Here is a 22,994-nt window from a genome sequence, read left to right as displayed (position 1 = left end):
CACCCACCTCCAGGAGCTGCTCACAGTGTGGATTTCCTTTTTTCCTAGGCCTTACCCATGGCTTTATCTTATTTTCTTAGCCTAATTTTCTCCTTTCCCCAATATCATCATTCTCCTGTTTTTATTTATTATATAGGATACATCTCTATAAGTCCCTCATCCTTTTTAAGAACACCCAAATAAGGATGAACAAGAAAATATATTTCTATTAGTTTTAGACAATGTCTTCAAACATTCTAGGTAAAATTCAAGTAACATTATAAACAGGAATCAGATAATAAAGGAGAAAGAGAAGCAATCTGGTTGAAGAACAGTGTAGGGGGCCTGGAGACTGTTCACTTACCTTCCCCTCTGCATCCCTCCCAGTGGCCGCCTACAGCTCTAAAGACCTGGATGTCATGGTCAAGGTCAGAAACAAGGGAAGGTCAGGATCATTCTGTGGGAAGAATGGTCAGGGAGGCTTCATGAGGCTGACCATGGACTTGACCTTGATGGATGGGGCAGAGATGAGGAAGGGAAGGGAGGCCTACAGTCGTGATGGGGGCAGCTTCTGACATGAGCATACCCGCTGCCTCAGGCAGAAACGTCTCCTGCCCAAATTTTAGTGGGCGTCTCTTTCTGGAAGCCTCATCTGTGATGGGGCAGGGGTATGGGTCAGAAGTTTGCTGGAATGAAGCTGTTTTCTTCTCCGTTTCAGCCCTTCTGCTCCTTACACCTGCACTTGCAGATCTCTGAAAATCCATATTCCTCAGGAAGAATCTCTAGCAAGGAGACAGCCCCGGGACTCGTGGTGGCTACAGGTAAGAAAGACATTCCCTGTGCTTCTTCCTCCCTGATGCCTTCTGGAATACATTATCACTTCCTTGGACTCATTTGAGCATTTTGGTGACAGTGATGAGCACTCTCCCCAGGAAATAGGCAGGGTCATGGAACCCCAGGGCCAGTCTCGTGACCCAGGAAAAGAGCTCGAGACACTTGTAACTTCTAGGTTACCCGCATCGCACACAGTCACAGAGCTGTCCCTTGTGCTTATTTAGCAAGAGGCCAGAGTTCCTCTCAAAGTAAACTGACTGATCAGAAAGCTTGTTTGTCATAGAGAATTCTCACTTTAAGACACCTTTGGTATATGAACTTGCCAGCTCACCAAATATAAGTTGGGGTAGTTTTCTCTTTACACAGAGGATTCTTTGCAAAGGCTTTCACCCCAGAGCTGTTTTTAATCAGGAGGTCTCTGGTGCATGTAAAGGTTTGTTTACACATGATTAACCACTTGGCTGAGAGCCTGGGGGAAAGGGTAGAAGAAACCTAAGGTTGCATTGTTGCAACCACTGTCCACTGAACATCAATCAGAAATGAAGATAAAGCAACTCTGAAATGAAAATGAAGATGTCTGGGAAATGTGCTCTGATTAGCCTGCGTCTGATTTCCATGCACCTTTCAGGAATACGTTGGTGGCATAAAGCAAGGCGGGCTTCTCATCTCTGAAGTCAGAGCTCTGGTGTTAGGCTTTTCTCTAATGAAAGCAGATAAATTCACATTGACTCCCTGAGATGGTACATTCTGTCTTGTCTCGTCAACCTGAAATTCTGGCTCCTAGAGTCACCGCTCTCTTAGACACGACTTCCTTCCCTGTGCCCCCAGCGGCAGAAACTTTGAAATGCCATTGAGGACTGACCACGTGGATGAGATTTGCATGAGTGTAGTCCTTGGGCATTGTAGGTCCTTCGGTCAACCCCGTAGGGATTGAATCCCCATATTGAACATCACTGGCTTCAGGACAGGTTTCAGCCCCGATTAGTGAGAGATGAGGGCAGGTTCTGTTGCTGTTCCGGCTTGGGGAGTGATCCCCACACTCCTTAATTGGGTTGGACCTCCCAACTTGCAGGTTGGACCTCCCAACTCAGGGACTATACCACTCTCTGCCTCTTCCCAAGACCTGCTGGACACCCTGGCTTGGAGTAGAAGCAACATAGAAAACAGTAATCCAAAAAAAGAGAAAACAGTAATCAATAATGAAAGTTAATATTATTGAGTATGCCAACTGTATAGCCAGGCATTGTCCTGTGTGACTTAACCACTCTGAACTCCAGTGTTTTCAGTGGCAAAGTGTGGTTGACCGTATTGACATAACAGAATTGAAGGGTTAAATGAAGAACTGCGTTTAAGGTTCTCGGACAGTGCCTGGGACATGTCGAATGCCCAGTACACATTAGCTCTTATCATCAGTAATATTACAGAAATTTAACCCTGATCTTCTTGTAAAAATCAGAGATAGAAGAGTATGTCCACAAGTTCCTGAAGAGTGCTCAGAGCGTAGTGAGGTGGGATTAGCTGTAGATTTTACCTGAGACCATCATGCGCCCTTAAATTAGTCAAATGTTAAGTCTTTATAAATTAACGAACATGGACACATTAAATAAAGATTTGTTTTTGTCCATGGATACCCGACCCTTGAACAATGCGGGGGTTAAGGGTACCAATCCTCCTGTAGTCAAATATCCACATATAACATTTGAGTCCCTGAAACTTTACTAATAACCTGCTGTTGACCAGAAGCCTTACCATTAATGTAAAGAGTCAATTAACACATATTTTATATGTTATATGTATTATATACTATATTCTTACAATAAAGTAGACTAGAGGAAAGAAAGTGTTATTAAGAAAATCATGAGAAAGAGAAAATCCATTTACAGCACTATACTGTATTTACTGAAAAAAAAAAAAATCACAAGTGGACCCACAGAGTTCAAATTCATGTTGTTCAAGGGTCAACTGTGTATCAGAATTTACCAATGCCTTTTACTCTGCACTTTGTAACTCTTACAACTTTGTGTGGCTCCTTGCCATACAAATGTCGCTGGGATGCTGGGAGTGGTGTAACACAGCTGATGAGATCCCCATGAAAAGCCAGCCCTAGATCGCTGGCACATGCTTCCTCATGCCTGGCTTCTCCTTACCCTGCTCCCCAGCTCTCCCTGAGAGGTGGTTCGCTTGCAGGAAAGTAATTATGAAGTCAGGCAAGGATGTCTTCAGTGGCTGGCATGGAGCCTGTCTCTCCAGGGCCCTCTCACACATCCGGTCATTTCACCTGCTTCTGGGTGTCTGTAACCCTGGGCTCTCTCCCCGCTGCTCCTGCCTCCCGCTGCTCACCGCTTCTTCCCCTTCGCTCTGAGGTGTGGTCTCAGGGGAGCTGCATGGAGGCCAGGATTCATCTCTAACTCCTGTTGAGGCCGTCTCAGAAGGCAGATGGAATTCTGGTCCGGAGAGTTGGACAGTTGCTTTTAGCCAACAGGTACACCAGGGTTCTAAATATTCTTACCTCTGTGCTTTGAAGCTAGGCATCAAGACCCCCATTTTCACAGTGCCTTACAGTGTGTGAAGCTTTCTCTGTGCCTCGACTACACAGCAGCTCTACGACGCCGAGAAGGTGATGACTCTTCTCAGCCTACAGATGAGGAACTGGGTGATGAAGAGGAAGAGGTGTCGGGCCCACTCGAGTCCTCACTCGGACTCCAGTTCTCTTCTGTCCTGCCAGCCCTGGTCCTGAGTCCCTTCACGTGCCTGCCGCACGCTACCCCTGGCTCCCTACTGGGCTTCCCAGAAACTGAAGCTCCTTGGAGGCACATTCCTCCCTCCAGTGCATTGTGCACTGTCTGCTTCCTCTTTCCCCGAGCCCTTAATCCCCTGAATGGGTGTCTGGGCTGGTGAGAGAAACATCTCTTACTCCAGAGGACTCCAGAATTCTCTCCCTCTCTTTATGCTTTTATTTTTGCCGCCCCCTGCCCCCGCCATATGTGTTTAACTAAGGAGCAGAGAAGGATAGCCCTGAGAGGAAAAGGGAGGTTTTACAAGTTGTTTAAAGCTGCCAAAAAGGACAGTGGAACCTCCAGGATTTATCAGCTAAGCCATTGGTGAGAGAAGCTCTGTGTCCCTCCCTGTGTGTCTCCTTCCTCTCTCTCGCTGCACCACTTAAGTGGGGAACAGCTCCCTCTTCTCCCAACCTGACCAGAGACCGCTTCGGGGAGCCTCCTGGTTTCACTTTAGCCAGTGAGACATGTTCTTCAAGTCTTCCTTCTCTGACACCAGAACCCAAATTATTCCTATCCGAGATTCCCCATGGGGCCACTTAAGGACTGCCCACTTCTAAGAGTCAAGTGTCCTGGATACATCTTTTCTGTTCCTTCCTCTGGGAATGAACTTCCTGGTTTCTGTGGTCAGCAGCATTTCTTTCAGGATTCCTTTCAACGGACAGAAGATATTTCCAAAAACAGACTTCGCTGTGAGCCTTAGATTCTCATTAGCACAAAACCTCCAAAATCAGTCTGGTGGAACTTTGAAAGGGGCTTAGGGAGTTGACAGAACCAGCTCCTGCAGAGGCTACAGGGTAATGAGACAGGCCCTAAGAAGCCATGACAGGGACAGCAGGTTCCAGCTCAAGAGTGACTCTGCCCCTGCCTCCGTCTCTCGCTCTCTATCTACTGTGTCGGTAGACATTACTGATTGATCACCATGCTCTGTTCTTTTGAAACCAGATCTAGCTTCAGAATCCTTCTTAGCAGGAAGCCATCACCAAACGATGGGAGTTGACATTCTCTGCCCCATCCCTCTTTTCTTTCTTCATCTGTGCCTTCCAGAAACTGTTCTGGAGAGTTGAATTCCAGATTCCAGACAGATCTCCACAGAGCTGCTCACTGTGCCTCTCCCGGCTCCTCTCGTACCTACCGCCTAAGCTGTGAGCCCCGGGGTTATTTTTGGAAGCCTGAGTGTCAAAACAAGTTGGCTAGCTGTGTGCGCCCTGGTGCTGATGGGAGCTTGACAAGCTGTAGCCTGGCTTTAATTTCTCATTTTGAAGCATTAAATGTCAGGAGCTCAATTAACATTTTCATTATTGCATTTTTATTGTGCTCTTATTTAGGCTACAGATGTGTGGGAGCTAACATTCCCTTCCTGCTATTTTTAAAGAAAAAAAATATCAGCCAAAATGATAAATTCTTACATCTTTAGGGTACTTTCCTTGTTCTTGATACCTCCCCAAATGCTCATCAACATCGGAACATGATGTAATCATTTGTTGATTCACGCATCCATTCCACAATTATTTATTGAGCAAATGACTACTACATTTGGGGCACTGCTCTGGGCTCTGAGGTGGGGAAGTGCCCACAGGGTATCCTGGGCAATGTAGGTAGACTAGAAAATCTTGATCACTAACTTATTTAATGAACATAATTACAAGGTAATGATGTGCAAGGGGAAGAAAAAGAATGGGAAAGATAGAGTGAAGGGGTGATATGATGGAGGCAGTTAAGATCGGCACAAACCAGGTGCCACCTTCTCCTGTTGTCCTTGATGGCCATGATCTGCTGAGTATGGTCATTTTATTCTGGGCACCCTGCAAACTTGGTTACATTGTCTATAATATTGGGTCATACAACTGCCTGGTACTCAAGAGACAAGTGGACATGTTTAAGTTTAATACAACTCACATGTATACACATGGACCCACACACAGGCACACACACAGACACACACACGCCAGTTTTCCTTAGGTTACAGTTATACATGAGGAGGAAGGTGACCTTAGGCCCACCTTCTCCATGCGTGTTTACTGTTCCACTCTTTGCCACCTTCAGGGAGTACCTATCACGATCAATTTTAAGAGACTATTGGTAACAGCATGGATTGTTCAAGAGATACAAGCTCATTAATATCGAGTCTTTGAGTCTTACCATTTAAAAATGCATTCCTGTCATATTATTTACTTTGGTTCCCATATTGTTTTTTTTTTTCTTCTTGCTGGGTTTTTGATATGGCACCAAGAAAGCACTACACACATCAACTTTATTTTTATTTATTTTAGAGGAATTTTTAACAATTAATTAATCATTGTTTTTAGTAGTTTCTACACCCAATGGAGAGCTCAAACTCATGACCCCAAGATTGAGAGTCACATCTTTTCTGACTGCGCCAGCCAGGCAGCCCCACACCAACCTTAAACATAACTTGGAAAACCTTAACTCTCTGCCGCCTTCCCTGCAAGTCCCAAATCAGCGATTACAAACGATCTGCTTATGTTTCAGGCAACATTGGCCCGGAGCTCTCATATACTGATATTGGTGTCTTCATCTCTTCTGATGGGGGAAACACCTGGAGACAGGTAACTGGGAGAACTGGGGCAGGGTGAGGCATTTAGGGCAAGTTCTGCCAACATCTCTTTTTTCCTGTAAATTCTCAGGCTCAGTATGACTGTGGTTGCAAAAAAACATGGAAGAAGCTGTTCAGTTTGGTGCATTTTTGCTGACAGATGGGCAGTGGGGTAAAATGAAAGCATTGGGGAAGGAATAGGAAGAACTGGAATTTTTTCATTTTTTCCATTCTTTCATTCAATGTAAGTATGGGACAGCCATTGGATGCTAAGTACTCTGCTGGTTTCTGGGGATACAACTGATGAAATGATTCCTATCCCTAATGTGCCATGGATCTGGGTAGATGGGTCCCTTTACCTTGCTGGATCTGTTTCTTTATCTACAAGATGAGCAAATTGGAATATTAAAAACACAAAGCTGTGAAAGTCTCTGGTGTTAAGTATTATGTAGACCCAACCTTAAGGAAGTATGAAACAGATTAACAGATACATGACTACATGAAAAATTAATTCAATTTTACAAACATTTGTAGCACACTGTCCAATAGAACTTCCTGCAAGCATGGAAATGTTCTGTCTATGCCATCCCATGTGGCTATTGAACACTTGAAATGTGGCTAGTGTGACAGAGGAACTGAATTTTTTATTTTATTTTAATCAATTTAAATTTAAATAATCTCATGTGACCACTGTATTAAACAACACAGATTTATACAATGTCAGCTAGGTGTCAAGTACAAACCTGAGGAGGCAATTGAATATTTTGGAGTCCCTTTCTTCAAGGAGTTCAAAATTAAGTAGAGAAAACAGCTTCATAAATAACTAACTATAGTTTAGAATGATTTTTTTAAGAGAGAGTGTGCCCATGATCAGGGGGACAGGCAGAGGCAGAGGGAGAGAATCTTAAGAATTTTAAGAGAGTCTTATGTGGGGCTTGATCTCATGACCCTGAGATCATAACCTGAGACCAAATCAAGAGCTGGACGCTTAACTGACTAAGCCACCCAGGTGCCCCTGATTCTATTATTTTAGTGACATTTTTAGCCTGCAGGGAAAAGGGAGGAATTGATTCTACTTGAGGAAACTGGGAAAGACTTCACAAGAAGAGTTGACTAAGACACTAAGTCTGATAGGTGAGAAGGTTTTCACCTGAGGAAGATGAAGGAGGAGCACTGAACATCTTGATACAGGTGCGACCACCATCTACTATCTAGTTGGACAAGTTCCAATTTTGGATCTCTTAGTGAAGCTGTCATCACCATCATCAGCATCACCATCATCACCCCCATTGCTACCACTGTCGCCACTACCACTATCAGAAGAAAAATTTACCAAGCCCACCAGATGCAACCAGCTATTTTAAGTACTATAAGGCATACAACAAAGAATAGTTAAGGTTTCTACCCATGGGCCATAATTAGGTAGATGAGGAGCAGACACATCATTCAGAACATATCTGCAGAATATAAGATAATCTCTTAAGTGTCAAATGAGGATGGAAACTGTAACATCAACTCTTCTGGTACAGAAACTCCCAACAACAAACCATTGTCTCTCCAACTCAAGAAATAGCTCACCTGGCCAAGTGGCCACTGCAACATTCCTTCCTTGTGTTGCCACTACTTTGGTTTTCTTTTTCTTTTTCCAGTTAGCTAGGGATTCCAGTTTCCACTCTAGTTTTGCACAGGGCCAATTGTTAGCAGTGGGCCAGAGTGATCAAGAGGAAAGTGAAAAGTGAATGGTGTCCCTGTCTTCCCCATGCTGAGACTCTTGTACTCATCCACAGACTTCAATCCAGCATCTCCATTATGTGTCTTATCACAGAGCCCACATTTGAGCTTTGGAGAGAAAACGCTGGCATTATAGGTTCAGAGTCCCTGTTTCTATTTGATATATAAATGAAACACCCTGAGGTCCTTTTTGCATTAAGACTACCATTAATGTGGACATTTTTATTTCCTTAAAAGGCAAATGTGAGAAAGGAAACCAGTTGAGAGGTTAGGCCTGAGAATCCATTTACTTTTTCTCTATGGTGTTCCTGGGGGCATATGTACAGGAGACCCCATTCCTCCTAATCTCTCTCTTTTAAATAGACCTCCTTACTTTTTCTACTATGGTTCACTTAACCCACCATCCCAACCTCTCCATCCAGGCTGTAGGAAACACCTGTAGTGGTTAAGAGCCAGAGGAATTGTCCAATTCCAGTTTCCTCTAGAAATCTAAAGGAGGAGGTTGGTTTTCTGCTGCAGAAATGTTTCTTCCTGTTTCAGGTTGGAGATATGATAGTTATATATAATAGAGGCATTGATACATGTGGGATTACATCTGGAGTTCTCATTGCTCAGAGCCTAGCATCATAGTAGGTACTTAGGAAATACCTTTGCGTAGATGGATGGATGGATCACTGAACGTGTGGATGAATGAATGGATGGATGAATAAGTAAAGGACAAAGAGATGAATCAAGAGTGAGTAACTCTAGGTCCCTTGAAGCACTGTGTTGCAATGTACATTCAGAGTAAAGATCCTCAAGGGTCAAACTTAGGCCTTCATCCACCTTGCATGGAAACCTAGGAGGTGGTGGCTCAGTGTAAGAAATTGGTCGTAATGTATACATTAGTGTCTACAGAAATTATCTTTACATTCCTAGACAGTTTATGAACAACACTGTAAGACACAGACCATTTATAAGTTAGCAAAAATCTGCATAGATGAGAAAGAAGAAAGAGCTGAGTAGTAACTTACTTGGATGCAAAGATGGGGAAACATTTTTGAAGTCATATTTTCTTTTGTGTTATCTAGCTGAGCATCTTGTTATCTCAACTCCTTGTAGTATTCATAGTACTAGTACTAGTGGAGGGAGCCCTGGAAATGCCATTTGAGTGGACTTGGGAGAATTATTTGTTCTCTCCAAAGCCCATGTCTTCATCTATTAAGTGGGGATGATAGTACTTGCCAAACTACCTGATAGGGTTGTTGAAAGGCTCAGAACCTAGGTGAAACAATGTGAAAGATTTTGTAAACTGTCAAGCACTATACAAATGTAAGGTGTTGCTATGATTGTTGTTGTTGTTGTTGTTCCAGATCTTTGATGAAGAGTACAATGTCTGGTTCCTAGACTGGGGTGGCGCCCTCGTGGCCATGAAACACACACCTCTACCAGTCAGACATTTGTGGTAAGGACAGCTCCCTACCCTATTAATGAGCAATTTTTTTAGTGGAAAGTGTTGGAACAAGTTTTTCTGCATGACTTTGTACCCATTTACCCATTTCCTCTTTCATTTATTCATCTATCCTTCCATTTATTATATATTCCATCATCTAACTCTTAGGTAGCAGTGATAGGCCAGCAGATAATGTAGATGGGAAGTATGATGATTAGAGCAGGGTGGTAGGAATGGGGAGTCAGATAAACAGAAAAGACCAGGAGTAACCTGTGAGTTCAAACAGTCAAAATTAAGAATCCAAAATACAGGAAATGAAAATGGCTGCAAGAAGAATGTTAGGTTCATGTAGCAGACACAAAATTCAGTTCTAGGTAAGTTGTGTTTGCAATGTCTATGAATGTTCAAGCAGAGATGATAATTTGTCAGGTATATTCATCTGAAGGTCAGGACAGAGGTCTGGGCTGACACTCTAGATTTGGAGTCATTAGCCATTAGATGATAGGTAAAGCCATGGCAGTAGGCTCAATGCCTCAGAAGAGTGAATACAATAAGGAGAAACCAGCCAAATACTGTTGAGTATCAACACAGAGGACAGAAAATAAATTATGGAACAGACCAAGAAGTAGATAAAACAATAAAAACACAGGAGAAATATTTTCATGGATGCTGAAGAAAGGGATGATCAATAGCACCAAATTCTATAATCAGACTAAATTAGTTATGGAATGAAAAACAATCTAGGATTAAGCAATATAGAGGAGTAAAGGAGATCATTGGTGATCTGTGTCAGAGTAGATTCAAAAGAGAAGTGGGATTGAAAGGTAGATTACAATAGATTTATGAATGACGAATGAATGAATGATAAGCAATGGAGTGAAGTGGGAACAGTGTAGATAACTTTCAATAAAGTTGATTATGGAATGAGGTTGAGTGTGTATATGTAAGACCCTCCAGTGAGGACAAAGATCTGTGAGAATATATTTTGATGGTGATGATGAGAAAGATCTGTGAGAATGTGTGGTGATGATGATGATGATGATGATGATGTTGTTGATGATGATGATTCTGTTGTTTGTTTTGGCTTTTGGCAGGGGATGAATGAGTATAATGTGTGTTTATATGCTGAAGGGGAAGAATTTCAGGCTTCAGATGCAGCAAAGTAAATATTTGAGAGTGAATATTTGACAGTAAGGGTATGCCAGCTAGAGTGCAGTTGTTGGGATGAGCCATGAGCTGGAGGATGGACTCTGGCTTAACTCCCAGATCCTTGATTTTGGGAGACTAACACTTTTAAAGTCAGAGGTTTACTGGGAAGCATCAGATTGTAATCAGGAAAAGACATAGGACTTCCAGGTGCCAAATTTAAGCTTCAGTCACCTTGGCAAGGACTTAAGAGGGTTTCTCTCAGTTTTAAGTTAAACCATATCATCTTGCCATTTTTGTTGGCCAAAAATGGTTAAATATTGTCAGTTTCTTAGCACTCAAGCTAACATAAATCCGAGTGGTTTTTATCTATCACTCTGTCTTCAGAGAGATTATGAGATTAAATTTAAAAAAGTGCATGGAGCCATTTGAAGGAGAAGTGCTCTGTCAACTCAAGAATAAGCATATACAAGTTCTCACTGTTATTCTTTACCATCCTTTTACTACTGATTATATACTTTTTGAGTATAATCAGAAGTGTGTAATTACTTAATACTAATGATAGTCAGGAGTTTTTGAGGAATTATATTCCAGGCACCATTCTAAACCCTTTACATGAATTATCTCAGTTCTTTAACAACCCAACAACCTTATGTGTGTGGGTACTCTCTTTATCACATATTTATAATGGCATTGAAATGCAGACATAATAAATTCTTTGCTCAAGGCTACACAGCTAGTACCTGGCAGCACTAAGTTGGATCTCTGTTACAGATGCTCTTCTGTTTTAAATGAATTTTCCAGATACTTTAATGAGTACACAGAGGCTTATCACATGGCCCAAGCTCTCTGAGAGGTCATAGTTAAGATAAGGAGCTTAGGTAGTCCACATATCACCAGAAATCCAAGCAATGCCTGCTAAAGTATGCTGGCCATATGTATTGCTGGGATCTTAGCAGAGGATGGAGTCCTGCCTAGTGAGTAAGGGGGTCTTCAGGTCGCTGCTGACATGAGAGTTAGTTCTTGAAAAAGGCTGCCAGGAGTCAGAGGGCTGATGAAAGGCAAGCCAAGGGAAGAGAAACTGTGACCAAAACCTGGGATTCAGGAAAAGTAGGGAGTGTTCAGAAAATATAGTTGATTGGAATCAAAGGTGGGAGTAAATTAGGGTGGATAGGACTCAGAAGAACTTAAATGCCAGGTTGAGCCTGTAGGTAATTCCTTCTTCTGCAAAGACCTGCCTCCTTGTGGAAGGAAGAGCTTCTCTATTGAGGACTGAATAGCACTTACACTCTCAGACACGATTACTTGACTCTTAAAACAAGTTCGGTTGTTTGTTTTTTAACCAAGAAAGGCAACATTTTTTAGCCCTTATCATGACGTTCTAGGAACTTCCACTGGTGTCTCAATAAGAAAATTGGTAAATGCCCTGAGGACAGATATAGCTGAGCAGAATTCTTCCACTTAAGTCTCAAGAGAAGGGTGTGATAACCCCATCTCACACTTGACTATCACCCTTCTGCTCTTTCTCCCTCATTACGGTAGGAACCTAGTACTTACTTAGTGATTGATTTCTAGAGTCTTTTGCACAAAAGTTTCCTTGTTCTAAGGAAAAGAAGAATTTGGTGGCGTTATTTCCTTCTGGGGATAGGAGAAGCAAGTATATCTGGTGTGGAACAGAGGGACTAGAGAGTTTTGGTTTGGGTTCATCTTCCATCCTTACACCTGACCATTGCAGTAGTTTCTCACCCAAGACCTGATCACTTCCAAAAGGAGCATTTGTCTGGGAATTTCTGGAGGGTAACCATCCAAGCTGGGAGAATTGTTTAATATTCTCTCAGGGATATGTAAGTAGGATAAAATCGTGCCTCTCTAAGTCATGAGTACGAAGCCTTGCTCCATGAAATCTTTTTTGTTGGTAGAAAATGTTGGTAAAGCTCAGAAAAAATAGCTGCGTTCCCATTCAACTTCCTCTTACGATAATGGTAACACCACCCTCCCTGTGTTTGCCTACTCCAACTTACAAAGTATTAAACATGATTTTTCACACTAAGCTTTTGAGATAGAATTTTCTCCATTTAACGGATGTCAACACTGCCATTTGTCATAAGTGCTACAAATGTTTCCTTGAACTTAACCACCACCCATGATTTCTGCTTACTTGCCTACCTTTGAATGCCATTCTCTGAAGTAATCTCTGCAATGGTTAAAGGCAGCTCTCGAAGCTGTGTATTAGAACACAAATAACCCATTCAAAAATTCTCCTTTGCACTTCTCTTTCAAAGGCTAAATAAGTGTTTTGGAAGGACTTGACCATACCATTATCACCAGTGTTCCCTTATGAGATTCTGGACTGATTTTTGTCTCATGCATATAAATTGCAAGCTTGTGAAACTCAAGCAGTTTCCTCATCACCAGTGGCTTCTAATTAAGTCACAACCTTGAAGGTAAACAAATAGCTCTTTTTAAATGAGAGAAAAGTTATCAGTTCATTGTTATTTTCTGGGTAGGCCTCAAACTGACATTATTTTAAACACAGATATGTATATATATTTGCATAAAAAAAAACCACACCAGCCTACCCACTCTTACACAAGGGTATAGTGGTTCTCAAATTTAAATAATAGCTACATTGCCTTTCAGAGAAAAGAGGAGTCATAATTGAAAAGCTGAGGAAATGTTAGCTAGACTAATAAGGCATGCTGTTTCCCATAAATTGAAATGATAGGTAGCTAGATACACATGAAGACAAAACAGCATACAAATGAGCCCATCTATTTGTGACCGTGTACGTTTGGATGCATAGAGATTAGAACCTAAGTGCTGTTTCAGGTAAGCCCTCCATCCAGTGTTATCTTTAGACCATGAATGCATTAGGGTGAAATGAATAATGGAGCCCTATGGAATGCAGTGCTCTAATGAAGACTCACAATAGATAGAGCTACTAATTGGCAGGTAGACAGGGGTCCTACCGCTTACTTAGCCTTGACAAGCTGTCAGTGTCTCCTTTCAGTAAGTTGTTCTTGGAAACAGGAAATGAAATATCACCTGGCCCTTTGTGTTCCTTTGGTTTTCTATAAATGGTGGTGAGCATTGGTGTCTTGTCCAGAGGCACATTCTCATGCAAACAGTAGTCCTAACCAATACATGCCTCTGAAAAGGGAAAGTGCATGTGCTATTGTGAAGAACTTCCAGGTCTCTAAAATGCCACCACCTTACGCATTTGTGATCAAATAAGATGGAGTGATGCAATTGACCAAAGGGAGGAATACTGATTCCTAGTGACCACTATATCTCTATTTCTGTGCTAGAGACTTCTGGGAGGACTTGGCTATTCTTGGAAGATTCTGTTCCTTTCAGTGGATCTGATGTCAATGTCATAAAGTCATAGATGCTGGAATAAGAAAGGGTCTTAGAGAATGCGTAGTTTGGCTTCAAACCTAGTGTAGCAGATACTTCTGTGACACCCCAGAGGATCACCCTACTTCACCACAATGGTGCAGGGCTGAACAACTCGCATATACCCAAGACAGAGTTCCCATCTCATATAATGGCTGTAGCTCTTAGAAAGATTGTTTTTATGCTGAGCAATAGTGAATCTACTTATAATTAATGTCCATTAGTATCTGTTCTGCTACCCAGAGCTATGCTGAGTAAGTGTGATCCAGAATTCCACATGATTTTTAGAGCTGGAAGGGACCTCAAGAGATCTCTTTGTCTATCCTTCTGAGTTCTGGAAAATGATCAGATATGCAACTCAAGACAGATTTTATGCATTTATGCATTCATTCCTAACACATTGAGCATAAATTACCTATCCAGCATCAGCTTAAGGGCTGGGTTGTAAAAGTGAACAAGGCAAAAAACTGGGAAGCTTAAATTCTTATGCACAAATATATGACTGTTCTCTTTAGAACAGTTGTGAGAATGGAAATATTTTTTCCTTTATTTTATCTGTATTTTTCATTAATATCTTTATGCATCCAATGATGATTTTTTTCACAGACATTTCCCCTTTTCAGTTGTTAAAAAATAGTTTTTTAATTTGTTTAACTACATCTTTCTTACTAAAAAGAATTAAAAGGCAATGGTAATTAATTCAGCTCTGTTCTTCCTTTCCCTAAGCTCTCTTCAATTCATTTAACCCATTTCTAGAGCAACCTGTTTTTTACCTTTAATCACATTGTTTGTCAGTTTCTCTACAGTGATTGTAACTAAACATAGTATTTAGGATTTAGTAGAAGGATAATTTCTTCTATTATGCATGCTATCTAACTGTGGACACATACTAGATTCACAGTGGCTTGATTACCTCTCACAATAGTGTCATTTTTAGAAAAATGACTTAATGATTGACAGTGACCCCAGTTGTTTTCAGCTTGAACTTATCATTAGTTACTCATTTCTCTTCTCTGGATGTGGGGCTTTCTTTTCTTTCTAGTTAAACATTCTACTTTAAGTTGGTTCTACCTTATGAGCAACTTCCAAATCTATATTCCCAACTTTGATTACTTCCCAGAAATTTGGATCCCTCCATCTAAACTTCTCCTTGACAGTGTATCACAACATGGAAGTCCAAAAAGCATCTAAACCTTGAAGTGGACCAAATAAAAACAGCAAAAAGCTTTGCTTCCCGTTTCTCCAACTCAACTGCTTAACCATAAAAATCTATGTTGTCCATGATTTCTTTCTTTTGCTCAAACAGCCTGTGTACATCTTATTACCAAATCCTATTGACTTCACTTATAAAAATATCCTTTCCATCTCTTTCTTTTTAGACTACTGTAACCTTTACCCAGACCCCTTTTCTCACGTGGTCTCTTACAATTGTTACTCTCCCCCAGTTCATCTCCTTGTATTCACTTTGAATCTTGAGAATCTATTCCCCATAAAGAAATGAAAATTATGTTTTAAAGTTTAAATCAAAACATATCTCTTTCATTTCAGCTGTAAACAAGGTCCCTCATACTCTGCCCAGCCTAATTTTCGGACTCCATTTCTTTCTACTAATCTACTTTCCCGCTGATCTACAGCCACTGACAATCTTTCTGCCCTTCCCACACAGAAGCTTCCTTTCACACTACATCTTCCCTCTGGAATGGCTCTCACCTGGGTCTTTGCATAGTTTGTTCCTCATTATCCTTCAGATCTCAGTTTATTTATTTGTTTATTTATTTATTAGAAGATTTTATTTATTTGGGAGAGAGCATGTGAGTGAGAGAGCAGAAGTAGGGGAGCAGCAGAGGGAAAGGGGAAGCAGACTCTCTGCTGAGCAGGGAGCCTGATGTGGGACTCAGTTGAAGGACCCTGGAATCATGACCTGAGCCAAAGGCAGATGCTTAACTGACTGAGCTACCCAGGCACCCCCTGATCTCAGTTTAAATGTCACCTCTTAAAAGATGACTTTCTTGAATTTTCAATACAACGTAGTCACTCTCTATCACTCTCTATCACACCAGTCTGTTTTGATTGTCTTCATGATGTGTATTTATAACTCATATTTTCTACATCTCATATTTTATAAATAAGTATTTTCTTCTTTTTTAAGATTTTGTTTATTTATTTTTCAGAGAGACAGAAAGAGCACAAAGCAGGGTGAGTGGCAGGCAGAGAAAGAATTAGACTCCCAGCTGAGCAGGGAGCCCAATGTGGGACTCAATCCCAGGCCCTAGGATCATGACCTGAGCCGAAGGCTGATGCTTAACCAACTGAGCCATCCAGCCTTCCCACAACTCATATTTTTTAATCCATTTGTCTGAATGTTGTTTGTCTTCTCAAGTTAGAATATAAGTTCCACTTGAGCTAGAGCCTGCCCTTTCCTGTTCACCACTAGATTCTTTGAACAGAGGCCACTGCCAGACCAGGCACATAGGCATCAACAAATATGTGACAAAGGAAACTTATTTTATTTTGATTTTATAGTCCTGTCTTGCCACTATTCAGAGATCCATTGGAACTTTACATCTGTCTCTCTGAGTAGTGACAAACCAATTTCACTTTCACCTATGGACTTAATAAAGAATTCCCAATTCCTTTGTCTCAGCCCTCAAGGAGCTACTGCACTGAGATGGGGAAAGAAGGTGCATCCCTTGGGGATACCATTCGCTATAGTTACTTCAGAGAATTAAAGAAAACTTCTAGCAATCAGAGAAGACTAGCTCTCACAAATGGCAGGCCGTGCAGACCCAAATTTCTGATACCTAAGAGATTAAATTTTCTCATGTCATATTTTGTGAAGTTTGTTTAGAGAGTTTTATTTTGTTTTGTTTTTAATAATTACCTCAACTCACAATATTCAAGAGTTAGAAATTACTGATCTCATAAAATCACCTGCATGGCACAATCCTGAGCTTCCAAGTGGTGCGTTGACCATAAGTGAAAACCGTGGGATCCATTCCTTGCCCTGGCTCTGTAGGGTTGTCCCCTTGCTTATGCCTCTAAGCATGGATTATAATAGACATTGGGCTTCAGTTACTGTGTACGCTAGCTTTCCCACCTGGGTTTTGGCATTTCTTAGTTTTTCTTCTGATCTCATTCTTCTATCTAACCCATGCTGCTTCTCCTTCCATATGAATTCAGTTCATACAACAGACCTTATCTTCCACTTTTTCTTTCTAACTTGGCCTTGGCTTTTCCTTGGCACCTCCATCTCAGAGCTAGAAGGCTGTGATGGTCGCTCCTTGTCTACTCTGTGGTATTTTGTCTTTTCATTGTACAAAGTAACAATGACTATCTTCTGCCTCATTCTCAATGGCAGTGGCATGAAGGCTTCTCCTTGCCTGGGATGCTCCTAGCACCCACTGCTGTTTACTCTGAGAAGAAAGGACAGAGGCCTTCAACTCACTTTGGCTTCTTCCTACCAATACAGTAACTAGTTTATCCTAAGTCACCCACACAGAAAACTAAACAAACGATTTCTTATCTCCTAGGCTTCTCTCGTAGTTAACTATTTAGTGGCCACAGCATACTAAAAAAAAACTATGATTATTTTAGGAACCATGGCAAAAAAGGTGAAGTCCATTCCCAGTCATGCTTTTGTTTTCCCTTTTACGATAAGAAACTCATTTTTAAGAAAAACCATTCAGATCTATCCAAGATTCTCTGCATCAGCTTGATGGTTATGTAACCTTCAGCCTATTAAAAAAAAAAGTCTGAAATGACCAAATTCTTTAAGAAGTTAAGACAGTATTGTTAACTGTCATCATGTTGTACATTAGATACCTGGAATTCGTTCCTCTTGCATAACAGAAACTTTGAACCCTTTAACCAACATGTCTTCATTTCTCCCTCCTGCCCCCACCCTGCCACCCCTGTTTGATCAAACCAGCTTGTCACGATTTTTCACAACGTATACATATATCAAAATATTAAGTTGTACACTGTAAATACATACAATTTTTACATGTCAAAAATAACTCAATAAAATTACTTTAAAAAAGTTAAGACAGACACCGATAATTTGTGAACTCATAAAACCTTAATGTAAGACTGTCTGCTTTCTTTTTTTGGTGAATATAGACTTAGGTATGCCACAAATTAAAAAAAAAAACATATTAAGAAAGCATAAGATAAAAAGAGAAAGCATGCTTCAAAAAAAAAAAAAGGATGGATTGGAAGAGTATGGTTAATCATTCTTTCTTTTGTTTATTTATTCATTTAACATTTATATAGTGCCAAGGAGGTTCCCATTTTTCTGCTAGGTACTAGGAATGCAAAAATAAATAGTTTGACCTTTGACCTCAACTCAAACTTTACTGGAAAAATCAGATATTTATTAAATATCAGGTAAGAAACATTATAATAAAGATGTGTGGGTGGTTTTAAGGAGTCATTTGAAGAAGCAGACCTATGACCAGTGAACTCCCAAGATTATACTTTCGAATGGGTGGATTTAAAGTCCATCAAGAAGTCATCATTCAGCATTATTAAGGGGAGAAGCCTACAGAGTTCCTACAGTTGAACTCAGAGAATCCTGAGTTATGGAATCAGGGAAGAATGAAGATTTAATTTAGCCAAGAAGGATCACAGGGACTGAAGCAAGTAAAGCTGCCTTGGGGAAGAAGGAGGGTCAGGTACTTCATAATATCAACAAAGGGAAAAAAGCCAGCACTCAAAATTGCCCCAGTCTCCTCCACTAGTAACACTTCCCTTTAAAGAGTTTCAGGTGTTATAACCACAAAGGGCTGAACCTTTTCTTACCACTGGACGAAAGTTGGCACAGCATTGCCTCGTTCATCTTAGACACTCAGCACTCATCTCTAAAAGCTCCTAAAAGTGGCACTGGGGAGGGAAAATGATCCTAGCATTCATTCTGAACAAATAGGAAATGGTTTTTTTTTTTTTTTTTTTAAAGTTTGATCTGAAACACACACACCTCCCCTCCTTTAGGGTACACCCTGCACTACTCAATTTATCTGTGTCAGAAACTCCAAGGACTGAATTGATTGTGCTGTAAATTGAACCTTGGGTTCCATTCTGAGTACTTGAAACGTGACACTATCCACTCAGGCCTTATGTTTGGGTTGGTTTTTGTTGTTTTTTTGATTCTAATATGTTGAAATATTTCTGCATCTCTGGTGCTGTCTCGGCCTGGACCAGGAAATGTAGTTTTGATCAAATCTCATAATAATGTGGGGAGATGTTGAAGAAGAGTACCTATTGATAATATAGACTGCCAGAAAGTGAGATGCAGAGGAGACTTTAATAACCTGAAAAATGGTTGCAAAGGAGTGTGGTTTGATTTTCAGCTGTTTCTTCCCTGTATTTGTTTCTAACCCAGGGTGAGTTTTGACGAGGGCCACTCCTGGGACAAGTATGGCTTCACTTCGGTTCCTCTCTTTGTTGATGGGGCTCTGGTGGAGGCGGGAGTGGAGACCCAAATCATGACGTGAGTACTTATTCTGCTGTGCTGATAGGAGCCCAAGACATGGGTTCTTTCTCCGCTGAGGCCACAGGTTTTCCTGGGGAACCCCAAAACATTCCAGTCTGGTCCCTAGTTTCCTCATCTGTAAAGTGGAAATATATGTTCTTATACCCACCAACTCAGAAGGCTACTGACAACATCTAAAAAGCTAGGCTCTTAAGTGACCAGTTGCTTCTAACAGTATTTAGGATATTCTAACAAATTTCCATGTATCCAAAATCCAAGCAAACAGAAAGCTTCAGTCTTTAGACATGTCCTCTTTCTTTCCAAAACGGTCCAGTAGGGGGCAAGGGACAGGGACAGGTATAGCAAATAAAACAGCCAGCATACTGGAATAAGGGAATATTTTAAGGGAAACTCCTGGAGTCTGTGACACACACATACACACACACACACACAGTTGTCATTCTACATTTTTCTCTGTTCCTTTACACTGAGAATAGATGATCTTTAAGTTATGAAAATCCTCAGAGTGCTTTCTGAATATTAAAGAAAATTTTAATGATTTGGTACTAGTTTTTTAAAAGTCTGTCTAACTCTAATTCCTAAAGAGCTGATCACCTATGTGTGTTTGTGTGCACATGGATATGTAGGGGGATATGGGGGATGGTCACGGTAGCCCTCCACCAGCCAATACCACCATCGCCTCCTACACTTTCAAGTGACTAGAACATTGTACACCTTCATCTTCATTGAATGGACTGAAGGGAGTCACTTGGCAAGATTAAGGGAACCTGCCATGTTGTGGGGTTGACACAGAGGGGCCCACAGAATACTTCTCTGCTGGTTTGGGGGAAGAGTGTGGTCTTCTTCCCCTAGGGAACCCTGCTGTTCTTTGGGCAACTTTGCGTTCATGAATGTCTTTATAGTTTGAATCAGTCTTTTCCTGAATGAGACTTATGGGCTTTGAGGAGGAGGCAAATACAGGGCAAATGGCTAGTTTTGTGCTTTCTTTTCCTGAGAGTATCAGTTTAAAAAAGTCTGTTACAATTGCATCTGTGCAGTTTTGTCCAAGTGTCATAGCCTGGACCCCAACTTGACTTCTTTGCCATGTCCCACCTCTTTAGGTCCATTCTGACATCCAGAGTGTTGACTGGCCGGTCCTCTGGGCTTTCCAAGTGACAGAAAATACTCAGCTGTGATGAAAACTGGTGCACAAATTGGGGAGAACAAGCAAAGGGACAAAAATCTCATCCCCAGTTTAGGGCACCCGAGCTTAGATTCTGTGCAATCCAGTAGCTATGACTTACCTGTCTGGTAGCTAGCCATGCTGGATCTTCATTTCTTCATTTCTAAGATTGAATCACTCCTTCTGCTTCTTTTTAAAATGTTGAAATCCTAAAAATATCCTTTTTAGCAAGTTTAGCAGAAGCCTGCAAGGATCTCATGTTTATAGGACTTGTCTAGAGAAAAAGTCCAGAATTCCCAGTGCCCTCATTATTACAAAAAAAGGTTTATAATAGAAAACCTGAATGGTTCCACAAGAATGCCTTTGAAACATTTAGGACAAGTGCAAGAAAGAGTGATTTTAAATCCTCTTCTTTAATTCTCTCTGAATTTTCTAAATTGCCAGGGAAATATTTTCTTTGAACTCCAAGGGTGATGAACGTGTCTTTTAAAGACTGAACACTCATTTTTGAGTATCTGCTATGTTTCAGATGCTGGGTTGGGTCCCAGAGCTCTGTGGTTGAAAATGGAAAGATAGGCTATCAAGCCCTAGGAAAAGCTTCTCTGATCCTCCCAAGGGGTATATTGCATTAGTAACTGATATCTGTAGGTGTGCACCTGTGTTATGGGAAGACTTCTCTGGGCAGTTCTGTTGTAAAATGTGAGCAAGGATGTCCCATAGAATTTGCTGCTCAGGATGTAAGGCTGTTTTTTGAGTTTCATCCAGTACTTTCTTCCCATTTTCTTAAAATACACCCTCTATAGAATTGTCTCACCAACTAATTTCTAATTAAAGTTTCTGAACAAATAGACTGTTACTGTTAGGCTGAGAAATCACTTTATTAAGAGTTAACAATACTGTATGCGAGTGTAGACGTATAAGCATAGACAGTATTTAAGATACAGCATATTATTACTGATGCTTAGAGCCTGAAGTTTCATCATTGGGTGGATACCCAGCAATAATGTGTAGCCTAAGTTCTGGATGTTTAAAGCAAGTATTGTAGTATAAATATTATTTCTAAAATACAAATGATTTGGTAAATATATAGATATACTTGTATCATAAGTATATATATGCAAGTGTATGTGTATACTGATGCACACACACACATACATGTATGTATATACAGAGATAGGTAACAGAGATACAGTGAGAGAGAAAGCCCAAGGCTTTAGGGTCCTGGCAAGATCTTTGTAAGGTTATACTATAAAAGAATAATAATAATAAACCTTAAAAAATTATTGGTACCTATATGGTAGAGACTGTTCTAGAAGGACAAATCAGAAATTCCTGTCCTCATAAAGTTTGTATGTTTGTGCATTAAATAAATGTGAATACAAATGACTCTTCTTTTATCTAGAATACTCTGCCAGGAGATCAAGATATTTTCTTATAAATTCTGGGATGCGTATGAACTACTGGCAATACCACCATCTTTGTTCATGAGGATCTCCGAGAGGAGCTAACTTTTGCAAATTATTTCCTTTCCTTTATTTGGTCACTAGCTATGAAAAGAAAACCTCTTCTTTTCTAGGACTTCCTGATACTGCCATCAAAGAGTTAAAGTATTGAATTCTAAATTCCATAAGGCAAAAGGTACACACATTCAAGAAGGTTGTATAGTTGGCCTGAATTTATTAAACCGGATGTGGCTGCTCATCACAGTCAAACCTGACATGGTCCTAGAATTGGGCAGTGAAGAGATCTATATGGTTCTAAAGTAAGGTATTCCTTGCTTTTTTATGTGAAGGACGCATACCAGTTCCTCTTTTTTTTTTTTTTTTTTTTTTTTTTTTTAGCTTTCTCCTCCTCCTGTAATAAGACTTATCCTGCATCTTCTTGGGTGGAACCTCTTTAAACTCATTGCATGCTTCTCTTGGGCATTACTTTGAATAATATCCCATGTACACCAACCTCTACATGACCGGGCATTCCCTAGCAAGTCTAAGGGTACAGTTTAAATTCTGTGTTCATCTAATCTTAAATGGTAATAATTTTTTTCTCAGCTTCAGATGGAGTTTAGCTGGTCACATGGATACAAGGGAGATTGACCTCAGGGCCAAACCATTTACTGAAAAGACGAGATAGCACTCCTATTTTCCTTTCCTCCCCACTAAGACTCCACAAGAGCAGGAAAAGCTTCTTCCCCTTCTACCTTCTTCATCAAGATACTTTAAATGCTAGCAAGTAGAAAAGGAATGAGGGTAGAGCGTAACTGTCTTACATAGAATTTGGGACAAACAAGTACTTGTCTTCTCATGAAATTAAGGTGATTTTGGAAGCAGTTGTCCAACCAAGTATAAGCAATTTAGGCTGCCTGTTTTCAACTTTTTATTAAATCCAGAGTGTCTCCAGTATGAAAATGACCCAGATGTTGTCAGGTCTCTTCAGACAGCCACACGTGTGAGCCCTGGAAAGATTGTCACGAGGCAATTTCTGTCTCTGCC

The 22,994-nt window shown here is 40.7% G+C and overlaps 1 protein-coding gene across 1 annotated transcript in view; it reads left to right on the top strand.

The window, feature by feature from the left end:
- Positions 1-22,994, top strand: part of SORCS3 (sortilin related VPS10 domain containing receptor 3) — a gene marked incomplete at both ends in the record, with an annotated part of 596,464 nt that overhangs the window by 493,995 nt on the left and 79,475 nt on the right. Inside the window, 4 exons of the mRNA XM_080823492.1 lie at positions 698-800; positions 6,084-6,160; positions 9,231-9,322; positions 19,233-19,340. Of these exons, the coding sequence (XP_080679618.1) occupies positions 698-800; positions 6,084-6,160; positions 9,231-9,322; positions 19,233-19,340 (380 nt within the window). The remainder of the gene's footprint in view (positions 1-697; positions 801-6,083; positions 6,161-9,230; positions 9,323-19,232; positions 19,341-22,994) is intronic.

Source organism: Martes martes (assembly GCF_963455335.1).
Source record: "Martes martes genome assembly, chromosome: 14".
In the NCBI taxonomy this organism is placed as follows: Eukaryota; Metazoa; Chordata; class Mammalia; order Carnivora; family Mustelidae; genus Martes; species Martes martes.
Note: the sequence above shows the minus strand (reverse complement) of the source record. Positions and strands in the feature narration are given on the sequence as shown.